This window comes from Taeniopygia guttata, chromosome 6, assembly GCF_048771995.1.
Source record: "Taeniopygia guttata chromosome 6, bTaeGut7.mat, whole genome shotgun sequence".
Classification (NCBI taxonomy): Eukaryota; Metazoa; Chordata; class Aves; order Passeriformes; family Estrildidae; genus Taeniopygia; species Taeniopygia guttata.
The window spans coordinates 19,523,474-19,547,939 of NC_133031.1; the positions used below are offsets into that span (position 1 = coordinate 19,523,474).

At 40.7% G+C, this 24,466-nt stretch overlaps 2 protein-coding genes across 3 annotated transcripts in view; one reads left to right on the forward strand and one right to left on the reverse strand.

The window, feature by feature from the left end:
• WDFY4 (WDFY family member 4) overlaps positions 1 to 15,552 on the forward strand; it is a 136,135-nt gene extending 120,583 nt beyond the window's left edge. The window contains exons 55-63 of the mRNA XM_030276025.4: positions 601 to 813; positions 1,334 to 1,481; positions 1,929 to 2,086; positions 3,668 to 3,826; positions 7,654 to 7,833; positions 10,725 to 10,907; positions 11,542 to 11,629; positions 13,849 to 13,960; positions 14,941 to 15,552. Coding sequence (XP_030131885.4) covers positions 601 to 813; positions 1,334 to 1,481; positions 1,929 to 2,086; positions 3,668 to 3,826; positions 7,654 to 7,833; positions 10,725 to 10,907; positions 11,542 to 11,629; positions 13,849 to 13,960; positions 14,941 to 15,007 — 1,308 coding nt within the window. The 3' untranslated portion in view covers positions 15,008 to 15,552. The remainder of the gene's footprint in view (positions 1 to 600; positions 814 to 1,333; positions 1,482 to 1,928; positions 2,087 to 3,667; positions 3,827 to 7,653; positions 7,834 to 10,724; positions 10,908 to 11,541; positions 11,630 to 13,848; positions 13,961 to 14,940) is intronic.
• Positions 15,553 to 21,556: 6,004 nt separating this feature from the next.
• The window catches only part of VSTM4 (V-set and transmembrane domain containing 4), a 31,885-nt gene continuing 28,975 nt past the window's right edge, over positions 21,557 to 24,466 (reverse strand). The window contains exons 8-9 of one of the 2 annotated variants that reach the window (XM_072931080.1): positions 24,055 to 24,176; positions 21,557 to 22,603 (exon numbers count right to left, since the gene is read on the reverse strand). In XM_072931080.1, coding sequence (XP_072787181.1) covers positions 22,381 to 22,603; positions 24,055 to 24,176 — 345 coding nt within the window. In that variant the 3' untranslated portion in view covers positions 21,557 to 22,380. Of the gene's footprint in view, positions 22,604 to 23,965; positions 24,177 to 24,466 lie in introns of those variants that run through there. The other variant, XM_030276026.4, reaches the window with a different exon arrangement.

The following is a 24,466-nucleotide window of genomic DNA, read 5'->3' on the forward strand; positions in this document are numbered from 1 at the left end:
TTGTGTAAGGCTGTTTGGGAGCACACAAAAGTTTGGTGAGGCAGAGGGTGGCAGGAGCAGTAGTATTTAGTGAAGCCTCACAGGTAAGACTGGCTAACCTGGTGGTGGGCACAGGTTCAGCTTGGACTTGTGTCCCCTGCTTATGAACTTGCTGTCTGGGTCTTCCAAGCCCAAGTTTTCCTCTGTGATTGCATTGAGCTTTCTATGGAACTCACATTTAGGTTGATATATTACCTCGTAGCATCTCTTCCAGTCTTCTCCAGTAGTAATTGTTCATTCTGATCCTATTAAGCCATGTGTCAAGATCTGTGGAATGCTTTCATTTTGCTTTGTGGCACCTACCTGTGTTGTCTCTGAGGATATTGCTCCTGGTGTCTGTTAAGTCAAACATGTGGCACCCTGTCCTTCTCTTTCCTGTGGGGGTCCAGTTTAGTCTCTCTTACTGTTTTATGAGGTTGTGCTGAGAATGGTGGTACTGGAGAAACTGAAAAGTGTGATGATTGACTTGCAGAGAATTTGTCCCCAGCAAGGACTGGAAAGCAGTAACGCATTTATAATGGATACAGTCTGGCAAATGAAGTAATTTTGTTTTGGTTTCAGGCACTGGAAAGTGACTATGTCAGTGCACACCTTCATCGCTGGATAGACCTTATTTTTGGCCACAAGCAGCATGGCTCAGCTGCAGTGGAGGCAGTTAACACCTATCACCCTTACTTCTATGGAGACAAGATGGACCTCAACAACATTAAAGATCCTCTGATTAAGGGCACTATCCTGGGATTTATCAGCAACTTTGGACAGATACCAAAGCAGGTGCCACTTTATCATGAGAGTCGGGAACATCTTGATCTTGTAGTATTTTTACTGGAAACCAATAACAATAACTTAAATCAGAAACATAATCTGATGTAAATTTGCTGAAAGATGAGCTATAGGCTTTTCCAGACTGTGCACTACATCAGCATGCACCCCCACTTTGAGGCCATGCTGCTTCTGTTGTATGCCATACAGCTGCAGCATCAGCTCTGAGTTCTGCTCCTTCAGTACAGTCACACAAGTAATCACTAGTCTGGGAAAGGGTATAGTCAATTGAAACCCAGCTCAAAGTCTCACCTGTGTTTTCTTTCTTGACCAGAATTGTTGGGATTAGCTTTCTGTCTCTCTGAGGGAGAGATGTACTCTGATGAGAACATAGTATGTGTAAGATTTTATTTTAATTAATAGGTTCATGTATAGTAGTCCTGGAGTTTGTGAATAAGGATTTAAACAGGTGTTTTTCTTGCATGGTCTTGCAAATAGAGATTTATTTTTCAATGATATTTCTTTGTTCTAGCTCTTCACAAAACCACATCCATCTAGGAATGCTCAAGGGAAAAGTGCAGCAGGAAGAGAGACTGGGCTGTTCCTTCACTCAAGTGGAATCCTTCCTCCTTTTGTGAGCAGTCTGCAAAATCTGAAGCTCACACCAGTTGCCATAAAAGGTGCTGCAGGGGCTGTGTTCCATTTTCTGAGCTAACAAGTACACAGTTTTTGGATAAGATGAATCTGTATTTTCAAGATCATAAAAGTAGTCATACAGCTTTGTACAAGTTGGTTAAACTAAGATCCCTTCTGCCAATTGTGATTTTTGTATCCTTGTATTAGGAGTGGGCACTGAAAACTTCTTCAAACTTCTATTGTAGAGTTTGGAGCATTTTTTTTTTTTAAGTCACCCTCTCCACATGCATTTATGCTGTCCACTGGAGAGGAGTGTTTCCATAATTGTGTGTGGAATTTCAGCTTCAGAGGGGATTTCTGCTGTGGGACTGGCCACAGCACTGAGCCCAGATATGAGACTTGCCAGCCTCACCACGCAAGCTATGCAAGGAGAAAAGTTAACCTAAGTGCTCTAAACCCAACAGAATTAAATATTTCTTCTGTCTTGCCAGACTATCCCAAGGGAGCTATTGGGCACATTGTTCATACAGAGAAAGGCATTCTGGCTGTCGAAAAAAATAAAATTTTGATTCCTCCTCTTTGGAGTAAAACATTCTGCTGGGGATTTGAGGACTTCACCTGCTGCTTTGGCACCTATGGATCTGAGAAGGTAAATAAGAAAAACTCTAAGAATTGAGGAAATGAGTTGTGGTCTTTGGTTCGGGCACCCATTTCAGATGCTGTTGGAGAGCTGATTTCAGAGGATGCTATACAGTACTTTCTCACAGTCAACCTTCTTGAGGAATCTCAAGTTGGATATCCAAGATAGTGTAAAATGATTTTAAACTGCTCAAAAACATGGCATGTGCCTCTAAATTTTCTCAAGTTTTCCATCCAGTGATTGTGTTGTCCATGGGTTGTAAGGACAACACAAGGTCTCCTGGTCACTGACTAGAAATTTCATTGTGCAGAAATTTCTGCCGGAATTAAGACAGAACCATCTGTCAATTCCCCTCTGGCTCCAGCATAGCCCAGTGCATTCATTCGAAATAATGAAGTTAATACTCTTACTTCTTTGCTGTTAAAAATAAATGGTCTATATCATCACACTGCTTGTTAGGGCACTTGACAGATCTCATTTCTTCCTCTGCCATAAGCACACTGATTTTTGGATGTATTTGGAACAGTGCTATGCAAAGAATTCTGAGTTAGCTTAGTTACCAGAATATCATGACATGTAATTCAGCAAGATACTGACTCAGATATTTGTGCAAGTGGCAATATGTTTTTACAGACATACCCAAAGTCAATGGAAATAAAAAAGCCATGAGATATATTTTCATTTCTGCTCCCTTTCTAATAAAATCAGTGCTTAGCAGTTCATAGTGTTGCTGCAGGCATCAATTACTCAGTTTGTCACTTCAAAACTTAGGGTGATGCTGAGCAATGGTGAGTGTGATTACACAGTCATTGTGAGTAATAGTTGGGAGTCCAACTTGAATTTTCTCTGGGTCAACAGTGCCAGTGAAATGAGTTTATAAGAAACTTTAGTCCTTGTTGTAAGCAGTAAAGGTTTGTTCTGTTTTTGGCAGGGGTTTTGTAGCTGTACAAAACCCCTGCCACAGACAACTCCACCAGAATCATTGCCACCAGTGTTGTCCCAGTTGTGTGGGGGAGAGCTAATGCAGAATGTGCAGGAGGATGCTTGTGCTGTGATTGCAGCAGTGTGTAATAGACATGACACTGCTTTAGACTGATTTGGGTGCTGCTAACAGAGCACAGAATGGAATTTAATGCTTGTCTTTTGGCTTTACAATCCAAATAAAGGAGGGTTGCAGAGCCTGGCAAGAACTCTGTTGGCAGTGGGCATCACAGCCGGAGACTTCTTTTTAATCTACATGGAATGTTTGCCTTCTGTTACAATATGTTTGGCAGAATGAGCTTTCCTGAATTTGTGCACGTAGTGTGGCACAAAAGGAATCAGGACCCAGATCTCCTAAGACATGAGATACTGAACTTTGTTCAGCATTCCTGTTTGGTCCCTGGAAGATGGCAGAGCTGCATGCAGCCACAGCCTGTGCAGGTCCATATGCTCACAGCTGTGCTCACTGAGACTGGTTATGATGAGCTTTTCTTTCTTAGATTTAAAATACGGAGGGTCAGTTTTGAAAAATTACATCTGCCATTTGGTAATAATAAATACATGGTATCACCAGATGAGAATTTATCTTAAAGATGCTGTCTTGTACAGAATGTGACTACATTTGAGTGCATGGCAGACTGGGGAAAGTGCCTCTGTGCAGTGTGTCCTTCAGCAACTACCATAATCACATCTGGAACCAGCTCAGTTGTGTGTGTCTGGGAATTCTCCCTGGTCAAGGACAAAGTGAAATATCTAAACCTGAGACAGGTAAGTACTGTGGCCTTTCTGCTATGGAAACTTGATGAAACCCAGAAGACAAGGTTTTGATCTTTCAGATGATTGTCAGAAGAAGCATCTTTGCTAAACAAGAAGGCAGGAAAAAAACAGTAATAAGCAGTATCATGTGACAGCCTGTATCAGGGCAGGAGCTGATAATATGCCTTATACCAAAGCTCATAGCTATGAGTGCCACTTGGTGGATTTTTTCCCTTTAGTAGCATTTTCAAAGTTCATAATGATAAAAGAAATAATGAAGATAAGGCATATTTTCCTCTCTTGAAGTGCAGCCCGTGGGTTATTTTCCAAAACAAGTATCACCTGGAGATGCTTGTAATTTGTTCTGGGCTGCTACAACAATAGACAGGCTCTCTAAAACATCCTGCAAACTTTGCTGGTGGAGATGAAGCCTCAGCCAGGCAAAGTTCTTGATTCTTTTTTCTCAGCCTGAATTCAGAATGTTAGAGGTTTATCCGTCACTCTGTGAGGGAGGGATGCCTCCAATAAGAATACTATAGTTTTTGTCCTCATTATCCAAAGCCTTGAAGTGGTTGCTGATTTAGAGCTCATCTATAGTCACCAACCACCTGTATACATGCTATTTCATTTACAAAATTGAATTCTCATGCAAGATTTGTGTGGTTCAGCTATGGTGAGTTCTCAGCTTTACAAGTAAAACTAGAGTACGCTACTATCATATCTGGAAGGTAGCATGAGGCCCTTCTTCCCTAAAGAAATGAAGGTACTCTTGATTAAAAAGCGCTGTTATTTTTAGGCAGACAAAGGGTTCATTGATCACTAAGTGTTAGAAGTTTCTTCTGTTTGTTTGTTCTGGAGGGGTATTCAGATGATATTTCAGTGCTCTTCCTACCTTAAGCCAAAATATATTTTATTATTTTTGTCATTAAATGAAGTGAAAACTTCATTGTCTGCTGGAATGTCAGAGAAGTATTTAGATCTTCATTTGTCAGAAATTCCTGTTGAATTTTGTGTTGAAATTAGCAGGGAAAACTTGCATTAAACATCATAAACCTCTCTTTTGAGGTTTATGATGTTTAATGCTTTAGAAGACAGAAATATGAGACAAGATCTAATGACCTTTTAATCCAGCTGATTATTATTCCAAAGGAAGACATGAACATAGAAATGGGAGAACTAGCAGTAGTGAAAAGCATAAGCAATAATTTTCATCAGCCTCTAAACAATACCAGTTAGGGGATCAGTCTGAGTTTCAGGCAACCAAAGGGGCTGTCTTTTATATGCGTTATAATGTCTTTCTCTTTAACAATCTGAAATCAGCTTTGCTGATGTGTTCCATTGTGATTAATACCACAAAGTGGTATGAGATCATGCAATGACAAATTTTGTATTTTTTCCTTTACTTTGCCAGCAGAGGTTTGTTGGTTTTTTTCCCTTTTATGACTGTCTGGACTGGATGTAAACTTGAACTATGGTTCTAAATGTCTTCCAGTGAATTACCTTCTGCTTTCATGTAATTCACTGTTTCATGGTGGCTGCTTTTTCTGCTGAACAAAAAAAATTCCAGAGAGAATGAGCTTTTCTTAAGAACAGCTTACGTGCTGTAAAGTGGATGCTATTCACTTACCAGCAGTCTCATGGGACTGACACATTCTGGTTTGGAATGCAGTAAAGTACAGAAACTATATTTCTGCAGAAAAAGTAGCTTTTACTTCTCTAGTGGGATCTGCTTCCACAGTTTGTGGAACACTAAAGACTGAGCATAATTGCCTCAGTATTGATCCATGCAATTTACTAGCAGAGGGATCTGTGCGATCCAGTTGCTAGAATTTCTGATCCAAATGAAACACTTGAGCAAGGTGTGCTCTCTGCCTCACAGACCTCTCAGCAAGGTGTGGAGCATGTCTGTAGTGTTTCTGTGTCCTTGTCAGCCACTTAAGTTGGATGGTCAAACTTGCTATACGTTTGCACGGACTAAACATTCTTGCAGTGAAGCTGGCCATCTTTTTTGTCCTTTGATATTTGTTAAAATACCTTGGAGATAGGCCTCAAGATCTTTATGCAAATATGCTGCTGGATATTACCCATTAAGGAAAAATCTGTCAATCTTCGCAGACTGATAATGAAAAGATGTAGGGAGCCAAAAGCATGAGAATTTTTTTCATGATTGTACATTAGGACTGCTGGGTTGAAGCTGATAATGTAATTTTGTGCAGGTCTATCCATCTCTTCCACACCCAGCTTGTATTTAAAGTGTTTCACAGTCAAGTAGGATCTTCATGGGTTAAAATAAAAGAGAAAAAAAGGTTTTAGTGAAACTTGTGTAGGAGCTTATCTTGGCTTGACTGCATTGGCATCAATTTGGATGCTTTCACACTGGATATGTTTTCTTTTATGATCTGGGAAAGGAGAGGAAATTTTGAGCTCTTGTACCAGCGCTTTTTGCAGCAGTCTTGCACAGTTCTCAAGTATGGGCTCTTGATTATGCCCAGTCCTTTGTAAAAACAATGTTCCACAGCCAGTCCAAAGCTATCACTGAGCCTTCTTTCCCATGCTTAGGTAAAAGTGTTTCTGACTTCTGAAAACCACAGTTAAAGACCTAATTTTGTGCCAGTATTTATAGCTGACAGTTCGTGTGAATGGAATAAGTCCCAAGCTGAAAGTCATCCCACACAGCTGTGGGTCACCTTCAGTAATACAGAGCCTGCTGCAGCTCAGCTTCTCCATTGATGTTTGATTGCTGCTGTGCTGGTGACCTTGGCAAGTGGCAGCACATGTCAGCCAGCAAGAGTTCAGTCTCACAGTCATGTGCTGGAAAAGAGGGTGAGGTGTGTCCAGAAAAGCCATCTGGTACATGTGGCTACCCTGCCTCAAGCTGAACTGAGATAGAATCTAGAAACGTGCTAATAATGTGCTAAAGCCAGCAAGCAATAGGCATTTCCTTTGAAAATCAAAAAATGAAACTGGTGGGTCTGATTTTTCACAGTAAGGCAGCTAAAAAATGAGCCATGAAAGGCTTTTTAGGAAAGCTGTGAAGGACTTTATCTGTTGCACTACAGGTTTTACTGTCATTTGCTGTGGTTATGTAGCCGAAGTGTACACTGCTGTCACTTGAGAACGCTGCATAAAACAATTGTTAGCAGCATACTTCAATCCATGCTTTCTATCTGTGCTGTTAAATTGGCTAAAGCTTGTTTCTTTTTTAAAGAAACTGTTTAAATAAGGCTGAGTTTAACTGGACACTCCTTATGTGTCTGAACTTATAAAATAATAACAAAAATAGAATGCTGTGTAAAGATGAAAGGGAAAGGAATTCCTACATGGCTTTAAAAAAAGAATTCTCCATAAATGCTGTTTCTTCTCTTAACCAATATTAGAAATTTATTAATAATTGTTTAGATACACAGAAAGATAAGACTCAGAAAGTTACTGAATTACATCTTGATGAATTGTATTTCAAAAAGTTATTTTAAATATTGAGGAATTTCCAAGCATAAATTTTAGTTAAAACTACATGGACTGAAGTAAAAAATAATTTTATTTTCTTGCTGAGCACAAAGCATTGTCTTAGAGTCTGAAGAATAGGCCAAGGGGCCTGAATCACTGTGTAATTTGGGCAGGTCATATAATCTCTTGGACCCTCAGCTTTCTTCAGCTATGAGTTGAGGACAAGGATGCTTCTCTGTAATATCCTTTGGCATTTCCCCCTCATTCCCTCTTCAGTTCTCCAGAGAATGACTAGGTTGCTTGTTCTTACTAAGCAAATGAGGTAGGACCGTGGTTCCCTAGTACATCACCCACCATCTGCTGCGGTTTATTGGTTGGTTTTTCCCCACCAGGCTTTGTATGGACACACTCAGGCAGTGACCTGCCTTGCTGCATCTGTAGCCTACAGCATCTTTGTGAGTGGATCCGATGACAGAACCTGCATCATCTGGGACCTGAACCGGCTGACGTTCATAAAGCAGCTTCCTGCCCACCAGGAAAGCCTCCGTTCTCTTGCCATCAACAATTCAACAGTAAGATCTTCATTTATCATCTTTCTTCTGATGCATCCATGAACATTTCATGATAATGTAATGGGTGCTTTTCCCAACATAAAAACATCCTGAGAGTCTGATACATTGATTTTTTTTTTTCTTTCTACTGAGATTGCTAATAGTGTTCTTAATGATGAGAGGCGAGCACTAAAAGCAACATCTTAGACTGAGTAGCTAAGTAGCTAAGAAGCATCTGTGGATAGATAGATAGCAGGATTAAAGAAGTTTTAATTTCTGGAGCATGAAGTATCACCCTAGTACCTCCTGGATTTGGCTCAGCTGTAACCTTGTTGCCCCTGTTATTTCATTAATTTATCCTGCCATTCTTGCAGCAGAGTCACATCTGAGCTGCACATTCATGCAGCTGAGACATGTTAGACTGCAGTGTGCCAGCTCAGGTGTCAACTGCCTTGTGCCTTTGCAGTGATAATGTTGCCTTTTTCCTTTACTTTCTATTTCCAGGTGCAGGGAGAGCTCCTGACAGCAGTGGGTATAAATCTTTTGAGATCTGTGCCTGGCCAGAATTGAGGGCATGTTGATAGGAAAATATTCTGTATTGGATTTTACTGTAAACACTCTGGATGAGATTTTTTTTTCTCCCAACCCTTTACCTCCCAAAAATGTTGCTCTCATATTTGGTTTCTTTTCCCTCTGCTAATATACTAGAACAGGGCTTCAGCTGATCAGACAATTCAAGGTTGAATCCAGTCCTGGATATTGTACAACAGCAAAATTGAGTTCATAGCAGTAAGAAACCAGGCAGATATTCTCTACTTGGTCTGTGCCAAAACAGTCATCTCATATCAGAGTTTTATTAACCAGGCAGTCTGATGGCTAGCAATTTGAGGGTGGGAATTAAATTGTCTGCTCAGTGCCAGCTCAGCCCCCAGTCGTAGCAGTCCTGGTTAGTGTAAAGTGGCCAGTGGCCTCAGCAGGCCAGTCCAGAGTATCTTGGTGGTCCCTTGGAAGTGAGCTGAAGCAGTGCCAAGCATTCAGAAATGAAGGGGAGGGCTGACACAGAGCTGATTGAGATCCCAAGGGGATAGAGTTTTCTGCATTCTGTACCAGCCAGTACAGCAGCCTTTTCAGTCAGTATCTTCTCTCCTGGAACCATCCAAAAATGAGACAGTCTGTGCCAGGAACAATCTGGTGATTGATCCAAATGACTGATCTCCACTTTACTGGAGTGCAAATGGTTAAGCTGTTTGGATAATAGTAATTCAAAAGGTTCATTTAATAGAGGAAAAGTCTTAGAAAAGTATGACTGAAGCTTCAAGGAAAAAAAATTTAAAGGTCCATATTTTGTGGATGAAAAAATTCTTTTTGATGTTAGCAAAACAGAACACTTAAGTCCGAAATGTAATTTTTGTTTAATTCTTCTCTATATATTTATGTAAAGCTACAAGAAACAAAGTGTTTCCACTGTGCTACAGTGTTTTTGATTGACACAAAATTACATGATTGGTAGCAAGGGTTTTTTCCTGAAAAATTCAGAATGGTTCAAAGCAAAGTTTTGAAGGAAATAAAATTTCACTGAAATAAGAACCCTATACAGCAGTTCATGATGTGATTGTTGGAGTTGCTTGAGCATCTAGAAGTTCCATCTAGAGATCCAAACCTCATGGTATTTGTGTAGCATAGACACAAAATAAGAACTGTCCCAAAAAGTTCATGAACTGAGGAGAATTTTAAAAGTGTGCGTAACTAATTATTTCAGTTAGTTTTAAATCCCTGATCCAGACCTGAAAAGCATTGTAGATTATTGCCAAATGCCTGGACATCATGTACTCTCATGCAGATAAGTTATCTGAAATTTAATCTCTTGAATTATTGGCAGCTCTGTTTTGAACATGCTATCATTTTTTATCTCCAGAATTCTGCCCAGCAGTGTGAAGAGCCGTGGCCCCAAATGAGGCAAGGGTGAACTAAGGTGTTAGTTGACTTAAAACAGATGCATGCTGCTAATTTAAGGGCACACTGTCCTTTCTCAGAATCAGATGACTTTGCTGACAAGGTTCTATTTAGCTCATTCTTAGCATGGATCAAGAGTAGAAAAGTCATGTAGAATTTCAACTAATAACTTGAACAAAATGCACTTTTGATTAGATCATTTACAACTACAGCATTGGCTCTTGGTTCTTTGTGTTTCCCTAAGGGCTTACCTGTGTATTTGCTCCTTATAAGCAGCCTCTGGTAAGGCTGCGCCTGCATGGAATGGAGGGGAGAGGTGCCGTGTAAAGGATGTTTTCTGCATCACAAGTGCAGGTCCATGGGTGCAGAGCTGGGCATTGGTCAAGTGCAGAGCACGGTGTAGAAATGCGATGACAGTGATCTCCCTGTGAGGGGCAGAGGAGGATTGTGAAATCACCAAAGGCTTCGTAGCTAAGCAGGTGAACACCACGTCCTTGTTTCAGGGAATGCTTATTTGTAAAACTCATAAGAGCACTAGTTCTGGCCCAGAATCTGTGCTAGGCAGTGCTTGTGCACAGCCCCTGTCCTTGATGGTGGCTGGGTCAGACTGTCAGTCTGCTTTTTTTTACTAAAACCCTGGATTTTATGGAAAACAGAAAGGGAACATTTCATTAAATATTTTCATTTAAAAATGTGAAAAACCCCTTTGTTTCTGCATTATCTTCCTAAATCTGAGAGAGTTATTTCAGGTTTCTGTGATGTAAAAGTGTCAGAATTTTTCATGGGAAAAAAAAAAAAAGTAATTTTTACTTGGTCTGGTTTATATCATCTGCCTAGTATAAAAAAAATGGTCAGGATTTACATCAGAGCAATTCAGCAATTTCTAATCAGCATTTAAAAGTTACGAGGAGAATGAGTGTAGGACTTTGAGACACCGACTCTTGCTCTGTTATTTACAGGGTGACATTGTGTCTTGTGCGGGGTCTTGCCTGTACCTATGGACAGTCAATGGCCAGCTTCTTGCACGCACCAGCACTGCCTGCAGCCCCACCTGCCACATCGTCTGCTGCTGCTTTGCTGAAGTGATGGACTGGGACACACGCAGCATCATCATCACAGGAAGCACAGATGGAGTGGTGAGGGTAGGTGGATGGGAGAGAGGAAAAGGAATCCTGATTCACTGTAGACCAGAGATAGAGATTTTTTTATTCTAAATGGAGGGACAGAGCTACTAAAAGCCCATGGCACTTTCTTAACAGTGCAGCAGAGGGCAGAAAATGAAAATCAAAGTAAAATAGTGGCTTCCTATTAACTTCTATCCTCCTGACAAGAGGACTTCTTGCCATACATGGAGAATTTTAAAAATGTGCTGTCTATTCTGGGGTGATTCTGAAAGCAAAAATTCTATTACTCCTCAGAAACATGTCTGAATACAGTTTCTGAGAGTTCACAGATCAATATATTAAGTCCTACTTTCTCATTAGTAAGAATTCGCTGCTGAATTCTCATTAGTAAGAATTAGTAAGAATTCTGTCTCCAGTATGGTAGGTGAACTTCCTGGGTTACTGGGATTTTCAATAGCGTGTCAGCCTTGCAACCCCACCAGCTCCCTGCATGCATTCCTCCAGTGTGACACCCTGCAGCACAGTGACAGACAGGGAGCCAGCTGCAAAATCCTGGTGTTAGAAGTCCAATTCCCTTGCTGGGAAGCAGGAGGTGAATCTTGCTCTCATTGTTACAATCCATGCTTTTTCCATTCCCCCCACCCCGGCACAGCTGTGGAAGACCAAATACAGCCATACCCCAGAGCAAGGTGCTGGACTGAGAGTGCAGAGCGGTGTGATGGAGGAGCCAGGTGGCACAGGTATGACCAGAGCATGGGCTGGAACTGCAGCGTGGCCCAGTGCTGCGAGCCTTGTTTGGTTGTGAGGAGGAAGAGGGGGGATGTGAGCACCATGGTCTGAAGGGGAGATGGTGTGGGCACCTGGTGCCGTCTCACTGTGACCAGCACAGCGGTGGGTGGCAACTGCCCCACCTTGGAGACAGAGCACACCTGAGCCAGTCACCTCACGGGCACACCTGAATGAAGCTGAAGGCTTTTTCACAGGCTGTCCCGTGGGTTCTGTCAGCCCCAGGCAGCCACCTTTCTGCATGAACCTGTGAAACCAATGGCTGGAAATAGCCTGGCTCCAGAAAGTCCACTGCCTTGGCAGCTCTGCTGATGGCCTGTGCTAAAGTATGTTGGCATCACATCAGAGTGGGCAGTGCCAGATCCTGCTCTGGGATGGAGCAGAGGAGTTTGTTGTCTTTGCCACCTTAAAAGAAGTCAGAGGTCCTTCAAACTGGTGGGAGGCCAGCAGCACACCCTAGTTTATTCAAGGTTATGTGCAGCTGAAGCTGATACCATGGAGTTCTCACAGAGCTGAGGTTAATGAGATGGTTGGGACTATGGTGCTGACTGGAACTAAAAACAACTCAAGCTCACTTCTCTGTCCTAACAAATACAGGAGCTGAAACCTGTCAGAAATCTTTAAAGGCACATCCTAACTAGCACAGCTCTCTTCTTTTCCCAGTGCTTTCTCTAAGAGAAAGGAATTGTGGTGTTATTATGTATAATTTACTCCACTTATTTGCTGTGGTCCTCATTACAGACATTCTCTGTTACTTCAATTTTAGGCATGAAATTTGCATAAATATAGAGCTATAGATGTAACATGTGCAAAAAAAAAAAGATATTATACAGTAATTGGGCATTTCCACAGAGATCTTCAGAAGTGCTGCTCATGGAGATTGGCACCAGCATTGCTTAGATTGCTATGTGAAAATATTTCCAATATGCCTCTGTATGTTTAATGGCCTAACCAGATGCTTATCAAACCTTTTGTCGTGTCTCAGAGTATCCAGAGCCAGATGCTTCTAGGAGGGGTATAAGAACACCTGAGATGCCAGATGTGAGATAATCTGGCTGTGGTAAATTTGTATTTGTTTCTTTTCTGTTCTCATCTCTAATCGAAGATTGTTTTGCCAATAAGTCAAAGCAAAAGACTTAACATTTTTTCCATAACCCCTGTGGTATTCTGCAGTCATTTTGTGGATTCTCTTTACCTATAGAAAAGTCTCCTTTAATTTAAAAATTTCTGAAATTCTTGTCTATAACTTCCCATGGCAGGTCTTTCCAAACTTAATTCCATATGCATGTTTTTGAAGAGATTGATATTTTAGCTATTTGTAAAATATATATCTTAAGCAGTTTTCTACATGAGGACTTAAAAGCCATCCATGGGAGCACAGCAGAACATTCTTGTTTGTGTTGGTTTTTTTCCAAGAAGACCATAAAAGATTGGTTCCTATCCCAGGTAGCCAGTGATGTGTAGGAACAACACCTGTTTGCACATAAACATAAGGCTGTGTGTTTTCAGATGGATACAGGAACAGCATTCTTTAATAAAGAGTTGAAAGGTGTAATCAAAGCAGGGTCATACTCCCTTAACCTATTCAGATGACTACAGAATTATTTTAAATGACCAAATATTCCCACATCTCATTCTGTGCATTAAAGAAAATAAAATTAATACAAAACACAGTCATTAGAAAGACCAGAGTAACTGTGATTGAGTTATGTTGTTAGGTGTGCGTATGTATGTGTGTGTATGTGAAATGTCCACAGCATTTAATTATTGGTTCTGTTATGAGCAGATTTAGATAAGTTGATAATACCAAGGCTTTATGTAATTTCTTTTTACTAGGCAATTATGGGCTGTATTATATCCTGGCAGCAAAGTATTGTGGGGCATCTTATTAAGCACAGAGCCAGTGAAAACTGATGAACAATTTTGCTGAACTAGGCATGCAATTTAGAAAGCAATAATACACAAATCCAATTTAGCACACAATTGATACCGCCGCACGTCAGCACATGTAACTATCATAGCCACAAATTAAATTGGGATGGGCCTATTTTGCAACAGCACAGGCCAAGATTAAATATATTTGTTTTTAACTTGCTGACCGTAAATAATAACAATCTCATCCATGCTGCCCCCTAGACGCTTTCTAAATATTTATTTTTAAACCACACAACAGGTAACAAGTGTGGAAAACATCTTGTTCTCTGTCGGGAACTGAATCCCAGCGTTGCCCTGACTGGCAAGGCGAGCAGGACGAGCCCGGCGGTGACGGCTCTGGCCGTGTCCAGGTAGGGCCACTGCCCAGCAGAGGGGTCCTGGGGCTGGGCTCCTGCTGTTCGTTCGGTTTGGGACGTTTTAGAGCTCAGTCGGACCTCTTGTAGCCAAAAGCAGCCCCTCAAGGAGCTGGCCTGGCTAGGTGCATTAATGAATGATGCTGGGGGAGTCATTCCCCCAACAAGCCAGGAGCAATAGCAGGTTTTGGCCAGAATAGCTACAAAACTTAGTAGCTGCTACACCTTCTCTCCAACATAGAAATAACTCCTATCTTAGGAGTTGCTGGAGAGACTACCTCCTTAAAATGTGAACAGGAAGTTTTTCGGCAAAGGACAACTTTGTCATTCAACTCCTCTCAGTTTGCACAGCCAGCAGTATTTTAGTTTACTCATGCCCCTCCTGCAGTCATCTGGCCCATAATATTTGTTGTTATCTCCTACTCCAGAATGTTACGATGTACTATAATACACTTACTGACTCTTTCTGTGAAAGTGTTGAAATTTTGACAGTTGATAAAACGTTCCTGTGTTCTGCATGCTCAGCTTTGGAGCAGTTGGTGTGATGCTGATGTGCATTGGAAGGGGGAACATTTGGGGTGAGGATTAGTTTCATTAGTGTTGGTGGCACTGCGTGCAGCAGAGATTTCATTGGCTGAAGCCAGGATACTGTGCTAACAAGTCTGAATTCTGAATCTGGACAGCAGATTATTTAACATTCATAGAATCTCAGAGAAGGGTAAGAGCTTCTGATCTGGTTAAGTTGTCCCCAGCTCACCCACTGAATTCCAGGAAATTTTGGATCCAGTTCTAAGTTCAATCTTTGAAGTACCAAAACTCTGAATATTCTCTAACATGGGTCTTCAATTTTAACTTTAAAAATAATGTGCACCCCTGAATATTGCATCCTCCTAATTGCTGCACATACAGGAAAAGCCTTGATCCTATTTGTGTCTTCTTAAACATGTTTTTCTTTGTCTTTTTCTTTCTTTCTCAAGAAATTCCTCAAAGATCCTAGTTGGTGATGACTGGGGAAGACTCTGCTGCTGGTCTGTGGATGGGTAGGAAGAAATAGGCAAGATTTCTTGGTTTTTCAACCCTTTGGATGGAGAGAAAATTTACCCTTCAGAGCATGAGAGAAGCAGAGAAACTGGAAGCCCCTGGCTGGGGACTGAATCTTGAGGGAGTTGTTGGACTGAGCCTGCAGTCAAGCATAATTTAAATTGGACACTGGACCCCAAAGTTGTGAGAGAAACTGACAGATATGCACATAGACAACGAGATTTTTGTAGTATTTGTCTTGGGAAAACTTTTGTATTTAAAATGTTATTTTAGAATACTGAATTTGACATAGTACATTGTAGTTCACAAATATTATTTAGCAAATAAAACTGCCTTGATTATGCCACAGAGCAGTGTAGCTTAATAATAACAACATATTGTATTTTTAATATCATGAGATAAAAAATACTTAGGCTTCAAAGAGGCAAATGAGTATGTCCCAGTATTTTTGTTCTTTACTGACATGTAAGAATATTAATATCTCCATTCTTACTCTTTCCTTCTCCTGGAATTTGCATTAAAATGTATGCATGCCTTTTGAAAAGCTATTTTGTTTGCAAAGTGAAGTCTGGAACTCCCAGCATGACGCTGGTGCCTTTATCCAGCCGCACTGTGAACATGTCATGAACATGTACATGAATATGTTATGGTGCAATTTTTCCTATCTCTGACTTTTTCTTTATAATAAGGCAGGTAAAATGAATGGAATAGGTGAGGAGAAAGAGCTGGCATGGCTAGTCAACATTAATTTTCCTTCTTTTCTGTCTTCTTTCTAACTTTGTCCTTATACTCTCTAGAAGTTCAGTATATTAGATGTACTTCAGGATTTACCTCCACAATCTCCCTTTATGGTAAAAGTGAGTATTTGTAGTTAATGAAGGCTGAGACTATAGTGTAATAAATTCAAGTGCCATTTGTGTCCCTAGTGGGGATGGAAAAACTGTGAAAAATCAGCCTCTTTAACATTTTAGCATAATTGAAAGGAGCTAAATTGAGAACTCCCTCTCCCTTCTGCTCCTCCTTGACCTGGTGAAGAGATTGAATACTTTACCTCACGTACAGAAAGGCTGAGCAGTCACACAGGCAGAGCAGCATCCTGAACATGCAGACTGGGTCACAGGTGTGCCAGGAGGAACAAGAAGGACATTATGGGCATAAAAGCTCTTTTGTTCATACCACCAAACACATCCTTGAGCAGAGTTCCCTGATTTCCAGTGCACTGGGACTGATAGCACAGCAGGAATGAAGCCCCATGTGTGCTGCACATGAGGCACTGCTGTATGCCAAAATCTTGGTGCTAGAGACTTGCTAGCATCATTAGGAGCAATCTGGACTAGAACACAAGTTTTTACCAATCTTTTAATTACATAATCAACTTTCTTCTTCCTATGGGACACTGCTTAACTAATGACTCTTCCTTTGAATTATGTTGCTGAATGAACAAATTGTCCTGTAGCAAACAGCCTTCTTCCCTACAGAGTGCTGAGACATGTCCCCACCACAGCCCCCCTATGGTTTGGCCCGATCTCCATAGTGAGTGAGGTAATTCCCTGTGGAAAATGCAGCAATTAGATGTAAGCTCATGATGCAGGCATCCAAGGAAGTCTGCATTGTGTCTACACAGATGACCTGTCTGGTCTTCCTTTCTGACCTCCACATGCATGACTTGATGAGTCAAATACTAATCTTTCTGTGCTCAGGGAAACACTGAAAACAAGCCAAGACACACCAACATTCAAATCAAAATGTGGAGCAAAGGTGAACTGTGCCTATATTTTTCCTGAGGACAGGGGAAAGGTCAGTTGTTCAACAAAAGTGTACTCCTTCTTCCTTCTGCACATTCCTTAGAAATAAGCTGAGATTTGGATACATGGACAGCAAAACTTGGATTTCTGTCAACTGCAAATACAGCTTTACTGAACCATGGTAAAGGTGATTAAGAGCTGTTAAAGAAGGTCACTACCTGTGTTTTCATTTACCTGGTAAGCATCTTGAATAGCTTGCAAATTGCCGCCTCCTTCAGCCTTTCCATGCAGCCTGTCATTGCCGAGAGCAGTTGCTCCCTGTTCTAGAGCTGGCAGTGGCACTCACTGTACAGCCTGGGCAGCTGCACTAATGCCTCCAATACTCCAGACATCAACCTGTCTTTGTTTGGTATAAGAAGAGGCCAGCTGTAGGCTGGCCATGCATGGATTTGACAGGCTCAGCTCCTTGTGCCCAACATCACTTCTCTTAAATCTTCAGTAGTTGCTTCAGCAACATCTGTTTTAACTCACAGAGAACAGGTCCAGAGTGTGCTTGTGTGAATGGAAGTCAGCATGTTAAATGTTTTCCCAAGCTGAGCATCTTCATCTTTCCTCATCTTCAAGGAACTTTAATTTGTGAGAATATAAAAGATAGATGAATAGAAGTGGGTTGCAGTTTTGTTCTGGTAGAAATTCTCATTAGGAATGATTTGCTGTACAACAATGCTTAGTTGAAAACATTTTGGGTTCTTCTCTAGCTCCAGAGAATTTTTCCCAAACTACATAAATCATATGTACTGTGAGTACCAAAAGCATGTCAGCAGAGTTCTCTGGCCAAGAGAGACAACAAAATCTCCTGCTCCCATATCTACTCCAGTTTTGAGGGAATGCTCTGCTCTCCTGAGGGGAGCACATGGAGTAAGCCACAGGGCTGAGAGTGCTCTTTTTCCCCTCTGGTGCTCAGTCCATTCCCTACCATCTCCTGGCTGTGGCATCTCCAGTGAAGAAGTGGTGGTAAGTTAAGTCTCCTCAGCCGATGTCCATGTCTTTTACTCCTTATTTTACTGACACTGCTGGACTGATCAAAATCAAATGCAGTCAAGGTACAGTCATTTAAATTCCTACCTTTGACTTACATAGTTGCAGAGTACCAGATCCAGTAAGTAAGCAAAAGGCATATCTTTGTGTGACAGTGGGACCGCGGATGTTGTGAATGATAATGCTATAAAGGAATTCCAGTAGTTATGGAAATAACCAGAGCTACAGTCAGACTATGAGATTATTTGGTTGGGAAGGTGAAATCCTGATTTGCTCCAAAGCCTTTGCCTGCCTGGCTTCAGCCAGCATTTGTTGGCTTTTGTTGTGTCAGGACTCATTTGCCACCTTCTATAGCAGCCTGTGGCGTCCATGGGGGAAGCTCGGGGCTCTTCAGAGCCTGATTATGAGCTGAATATATACTCCATATCTGGGCTGTATATTTACAGGCCCTTCTCTGTGCCAGTGCTGGGGCTGTGATAAGTGGGAGGAGGCCCACTAGAAATCTACTGAAGCAGGTCTAATTGAACCAAATAGACCAGCTCAGTAGAGTAGAAAATAGTCCTTATATATCTACCCGAAGAAGATAATGACCTTTTAAATAACAGAAGCAATTTTATTTCAATACCCCAATTACTCTGAACTCTCAAATGTCAAAGTGCCAAGCACTTTCAAAATAACTTAATTTAGACATTTATAGCACTTACACACTGCTAGTTTCTTATCTAACCTAATTATGGGTTGTACAGGAAATTGCAAAGCATCCCAATTAGTGTTATTTTTTATAGTGATGCATAGGAGCGGCCTTTGCCATTTGCTGTAATCATGTGCATGGTGATTTACTAATTTTGGCTTTTGTGTTAGTTCCTCTTCTATTCTCTGGTTGTTCTTTGAGAGCAAGCAAGGAGGAAGTAGAGGTAGAAGTGAGCATAGCTATGTTTGTCTGAGGGATTTGAAGGGCATTTTTTCCTCTAAGAGCAGAGTATAGTTGCAAAGCAGGATCATTTAAGATGAAGAGGTGTCATGGAGAAAATAACAGGTGAATAGAAAATTGTTGATCTTCCTCTGACCTGAGCACTTAGCCCATGATTCTTGACTTTTCTTATGCTATGTCCACCTTGATATTAATAAGGTCTTGGGGAAAGGAAAACATCATCTTGTAATTAATTACATATCTATAAATATCAAAGTAACCCCGTGAAAGACTACAGAGAAGAAAATTTCACCACGTATAATATACTTTAGCGTGAAAAGCGTAGGAAAAAATAGATTTAGCTCCTTTTAAGAAGAACTGCAAGGCCAAATTAATTCCTGGCCTAACTCTCTGGCTTCAGCCCCACAGGACTAGTTCAGGGGAAAGAGTTGTGTAAAGCTGCTGAATTGATTGCCTGAAAAACCCCTTCACAGAGATCAATGAGCAGTTTTCATTCTAGTTCCTATGCACAGCAGGCAGAATCAGAGGTGGAGGAAGTGGTGCAGCACCACTGAGCAGTATTCAATGACTTCTTGCTTTCATGGTAAGGGGAGAACCTGCATTCAGTTACTGTTTGAAAGTGACAGCTGTTCCCATCCACACGTGGTTTTTTGTCCTGTATATTTTATTTGATGTCTTTGTTCTGTGCTGTGGTCCTCCATCCTCCGCAGTGTCAGAAGAGTTTGTCTTAGCAGTCAGAGAAGTTCCTGCAGGCCTCTTCATTCCTCAGGATAACCCAAAAGTGTCAATGGCTAATTTCTCAAGGAGAGATGTGGGGTTGTGAGTAGTTGTGTATCACTCTTAACTGTGCCCTACGTGATGCCAGCCTGGAACAGGAAGGCAAAAGCCCCAGAGGTGATCTTGTCTTGCCACAGCTCTATGTACAAAGCCCAAAAGCACTCTTGTGTTCGAATTCACTTCCTCATGTCAAAATACTGCTACAGACAAAGAGATAGGATTTTAACAAGGCTTAACTCAAATTACGTCCATGAGTTTGACCAAACCAGTCCCTTTCCCCTAAGTTTTTCCCTAGCCAGGATCACAATCCAAGTGAGATTGCCTATGGCCTCTGAGGACATGACCTCCTGCTTCTCTGCTGTAAGATGCAGGGACAGATTCTCAGAGACCATGTCTTAGATCCTCACAGCAGGGAAATACAGCTGCAGTTACCCTCTCTGTTACATAAAATGTAAACCCAAGCAGGTCTCAGCAGAAGGCTCACAAAGGGCTGCCAAAACATTTCTGACCATAGTGGTGGAAGACTGAAAAGCCCTTTGAGGGGTTTGGAAACAGCCCAGCAATACTGGTAAGGAAAAAGAGAGACACAAGGTGCCAAGACACGGAGGATTCCTGAAATTGCTATTGCTGTGCAAGAGTCCTCCACTGACATGCAGTCTTTTGATCAGCCCAACCAAGGCAGCGACATGGAATCAAACCTGCCGGTGAAACAAAGCACATGGAATGAGTACATTTCACATCACTGGAGAAAATTCAGAGGACCACTTATTATGCAGTAAAATTTAGGAATTTTATCTTTTACCCTGGCAGGTTAGGCTGAAGCAAAAAAGGATCTTGGCACCCAGATGTCACTCACTCGAGGTGTGTTGGAGAAGCCCTTTAAAAGCAGAACTTAACCTACAAAGTAAACATTAAATGCCATCTTTTCTGATCTGAGTCCTTCTTTGCCAGCAGCACCTGTCCAAACCTTGGCTAAGGACAGAAGTTTATTGAACTTTTTAATGAAGAGAACCCCACAATTACGTTCCAGTTACACTAAAACAAATAATTTGCTTGCAATTGCAGAGATAATGACACGCTGACCACACCTACCAATTAGAAAGTTGTAATAAAGAGTAATAAAATACCTTTTCCTTGGGCTGCAGATTCAACCCCCACACAGCCTGCGACACTAATATGATTTACTCCTATTTGCTGATGGAGGATTCTAGTAATAAAATTTAATGTGGAGGAACAAGGTGCATTTAACCAAAGCTGTAAACATATCTAATTCTATTTAAAGCTATAGGGTGCAGTACATTAACGTTTAACAATCTGATATTAAATTGGTGTGAAGCTAATAGAGCTGTATTTGTTAAGATTTCAGCACAAAGCCATGTTTTACCAATGACAACAGAAGGAGTAACCAAAATAGCATGACTCAACAGACTACAACTGCTGCTTAATAAGGTAGTAAGAGTTTTCATGGGAACTCCTGTCATAAAAGAACCATGGGCCACCTTCAGCTCTGCTGCTGCTCTGCTAAAGCCAGAGAGAATTAGGCCAGGGATTAATTTGGCCTTACAATTCCTCTTAAAAGGAGCTAAATCCATTTATTCTCCAGTTCTCATACTAAAGCATATTACACTCAATGAAATTTTCTTCTCTGTAGGCTTTCAGTGGGCTGCTTTGACACTTACAGATATGCAATTAATTGCAGGATGATATTTTTCCTTTCCCTGGTGATATGATCTGACATTATTAAATCTAAGTGGACATCACATAAGAAAAGATACAGGAAATACCTTCTTGGGAAGATGGGTGTACTCCCAAGTCATATTTCTGGCCTTGTTTCACTCAGCTGGTCTGTTGTCTTTCAGGATTCTGCTGCATCTGAAGTCAGTTTCAAATAGAAAACATTTTAGAAGCTAGAATTTTATGCAGAATTAAGAATTCAATTCCAAATACTGTGACTTTCTAACTGCTGTGTAAGAGATAAACACATGTCCTTCAGTCTAGGAAGTAATATCCCTCTCTAGGAAGCAATAAATCCTACAGAGACTAAGACAACAAATCTTAAAAAAAAAAAAAAAGGTAATTTATTCAGTTCAATTAACTATTATTTTGGGAATTAGATATCAAACATAAACAGGAATATATAGGATATTAATACATAAAGAATGGTATTCATTAACATGCTGGGCATAAATATACAGTAGAGGATTCTTCAGAATAATGGGCACAATAGCCAGTTCTATGCAAAAGAAATGTAACCAAATCTGAAAGTTTTCACAGCTAAGTGATCAAATCATTAATGTGTTAGGATTTAAAATTCCAAAGCAGCAACTAATAAATTCTATATTTTTCTAAGGCCTTTTGAACAGCTGTCTGCATTACAGATGTCCTTTCTGAATAGTCAGTTAAACTGGCTGTTTGAAAATTGATCCCTGAATTTTGAATCACTCATTAGCACCAATTTGGTTTTGGTCAATGAACTGACTGCTGTTGTCACTGAAAGTCCAGCACCTGATCAGAGAACAAGGAAAGCTACCATGCCCTTTTGGTGGGTGATTAAATCCTGGAATAATGCAAAGATGAAACATATTTTTTGACAACTCACAAATGCAAACATTAAAAATGCAAATAATTACTAACACTTTTTTTTTTTTTTTTTGAAAGCTGCCCTTAGTTTGGAAAGAATTGTTTTGATGAAGAAATAGAATTGGAATTAGTACTGTACATAATGGCCAGCCTGATAAGCTTTTCCTAAATACCTTTTTATAGAAGAGATTTTTATCCAATGTGGAAGAAGATGACTGCATTTTATATTTACAGATCCTGGCTAGACAATAGCAGATTGTGTGCTGCCTAATCTCTACCACTGTTCAAAAAAGTTAAAAAGCAGTTTATACAGACTTGCTTATTCTGGTGAACCCCTCCAAAAGGCAGTGATGTGCTTTGTCACATGGTTGTCCTTGGATGCATGTCCCCATCCTTGACTGTCCCGCCACCCTCCTCTCCTGCACTCCCACGCCGGAACAGGAACAAGGGCACGAGTGTTCCTGTGGTGATTCCCAGCTGTGCTCTGAGCCCTGGTGAGAAGCTCTTCTGTCACTAAAGGCCTGTGACCTGTAAAGGAAGAAGCAACTTGGGCCATCTTAGTTATGACTCCAGAGCCCAAGGCGTGCTACTCCAAAATCCACATTAAATACTGCTGGATGTCATGGGGCTCCCTCACACAACTGGAGAAGGTCTGGCACGTGCCAAGTATCGGCTCTCCGTGACCTGATGGTGACCTGAAGAGCCCAGGCCTCTACATCTCCATGAATTGCACAGTTACTCAAGGGTTAAATCTTCCCAAGAGCTGAAAGATGTTAGGTATTCAAATTATCACTGAGCTTTGGGGAAATTTAGACACTGAAGATACAGGAGCTTGAGAACATCAGTCCAGCTACTCTTCATGACTGAAATACCCAGGATGGCACAGAATAGTTCATTTCCCATGAATCTGTATCAAAGGAAAAGGAAGAATGCCTTCTCAGTTATCAAGAGGTAAAGAAAAAGGAATGTTATTTTGTGTCCTGACATTAGGCCCATTTCCCTATCTCCTGAGCCCTGGTCTTTCCAAAGAAATAACTCTAAAGTCAGGAGGGCTTCACAGAGTCTGTTCCATACTGAAGGAGAAGCTGTATAATTTTTTCCTCTAGATGTGCAGCTTATTGGTGCAGGCTACAGGAGGCAACTTTTGCAGGTTTGGAAATACCAAACTGAACCAAGACCACAAGCAGTGTCCTGGTTCTCTCAGTTTTTTACTCACTAACAAGTTTTTCCTATTCTCAATCAGAATTTTAAAAAATCAAATCCTGGGAGATATTCCCAAGCTATGAATATTCTTCCTTAAATCATGGGAGTTTAACTATAAATGTTTCCTTCATATTATTTTGAAATATTTTATTTCAAACACCATACTAAAAGTAGCATAAGTTTTTAAAGACAATGTCATTTAGAAAGGGAATTTGAAAATATAGAACACAAACCCTTTCAACTATTTCTGAAGAAGGGGAAAAGAAGTAGAAAAAGTAATTTTAGCTTTTCCTTGGCTGTAGCAAAAAGTCTCAGCTTTACTGGGTTATTATTTTTCTGATGGGGCAAAATGCATTAAAGTGGCCATTTTCCTGGTCAGTGGTCTTCTCCTTCAGCAGCAGGTTGATGGGCATGGATCCTGCTGCTTGTCCTCCTGACGCTTGCTAAGATACTGACACTTGCAGCTGGCCTCATCATATCAGCAGTAAAGAAGGAATAATGTTTAGTGCTCAAAATGCCCCCGGTGGAGCTTCAGTCCATTTCCAACAGAGGTACAGAACACCACGAAGGCTGTCTCTGGGATGTCACTTGTTGACCAGCTGCTTTTTCTATGACTACTTTCAACTACATCGTGTTTAAAAGTCTCATAGAAAAATAGAAGTGCATGAATGGAAATAAAAAAATAAGGACATTTGAATGATTTTTATAAATAAACAGCACAGCAAGAATTAAATAGAACACAGACAAAGGACATTTATACAGGCATGAACTATTACAGCTTGTTCTCCTCAAAGAGTATCTGTGCGTAGACTGTCATACTGGAAATGCCTTTGGCTTCCTGAATTGGCTTCATCAGTTCAAGTTCAGCATATGTTAAATTCTCCTCTGCGATTTTTGGCTGCAAAACACAACCAACAAATTTGTTATGATGTTGTTTCTACTGAATGTAGGTATTTTATAACATTGGGTATAGTTTTTCTCCCACCCATTCTAATTCTACCAGGTTGTTAAGCAGTTTACTCTGCATTACAGCTAGTTAATAGAAGATGAAATAAAAACAGTATTAAAAATAGGAAACAGGGCTAAGTAGGAATTTCAGATTTGCTTCTAATTTTACAAACAGAATATTTTGACAATTCCAATATTACAGATTTTAAAGATGTATGTTAGCAAAATGTTCAGCCTTCT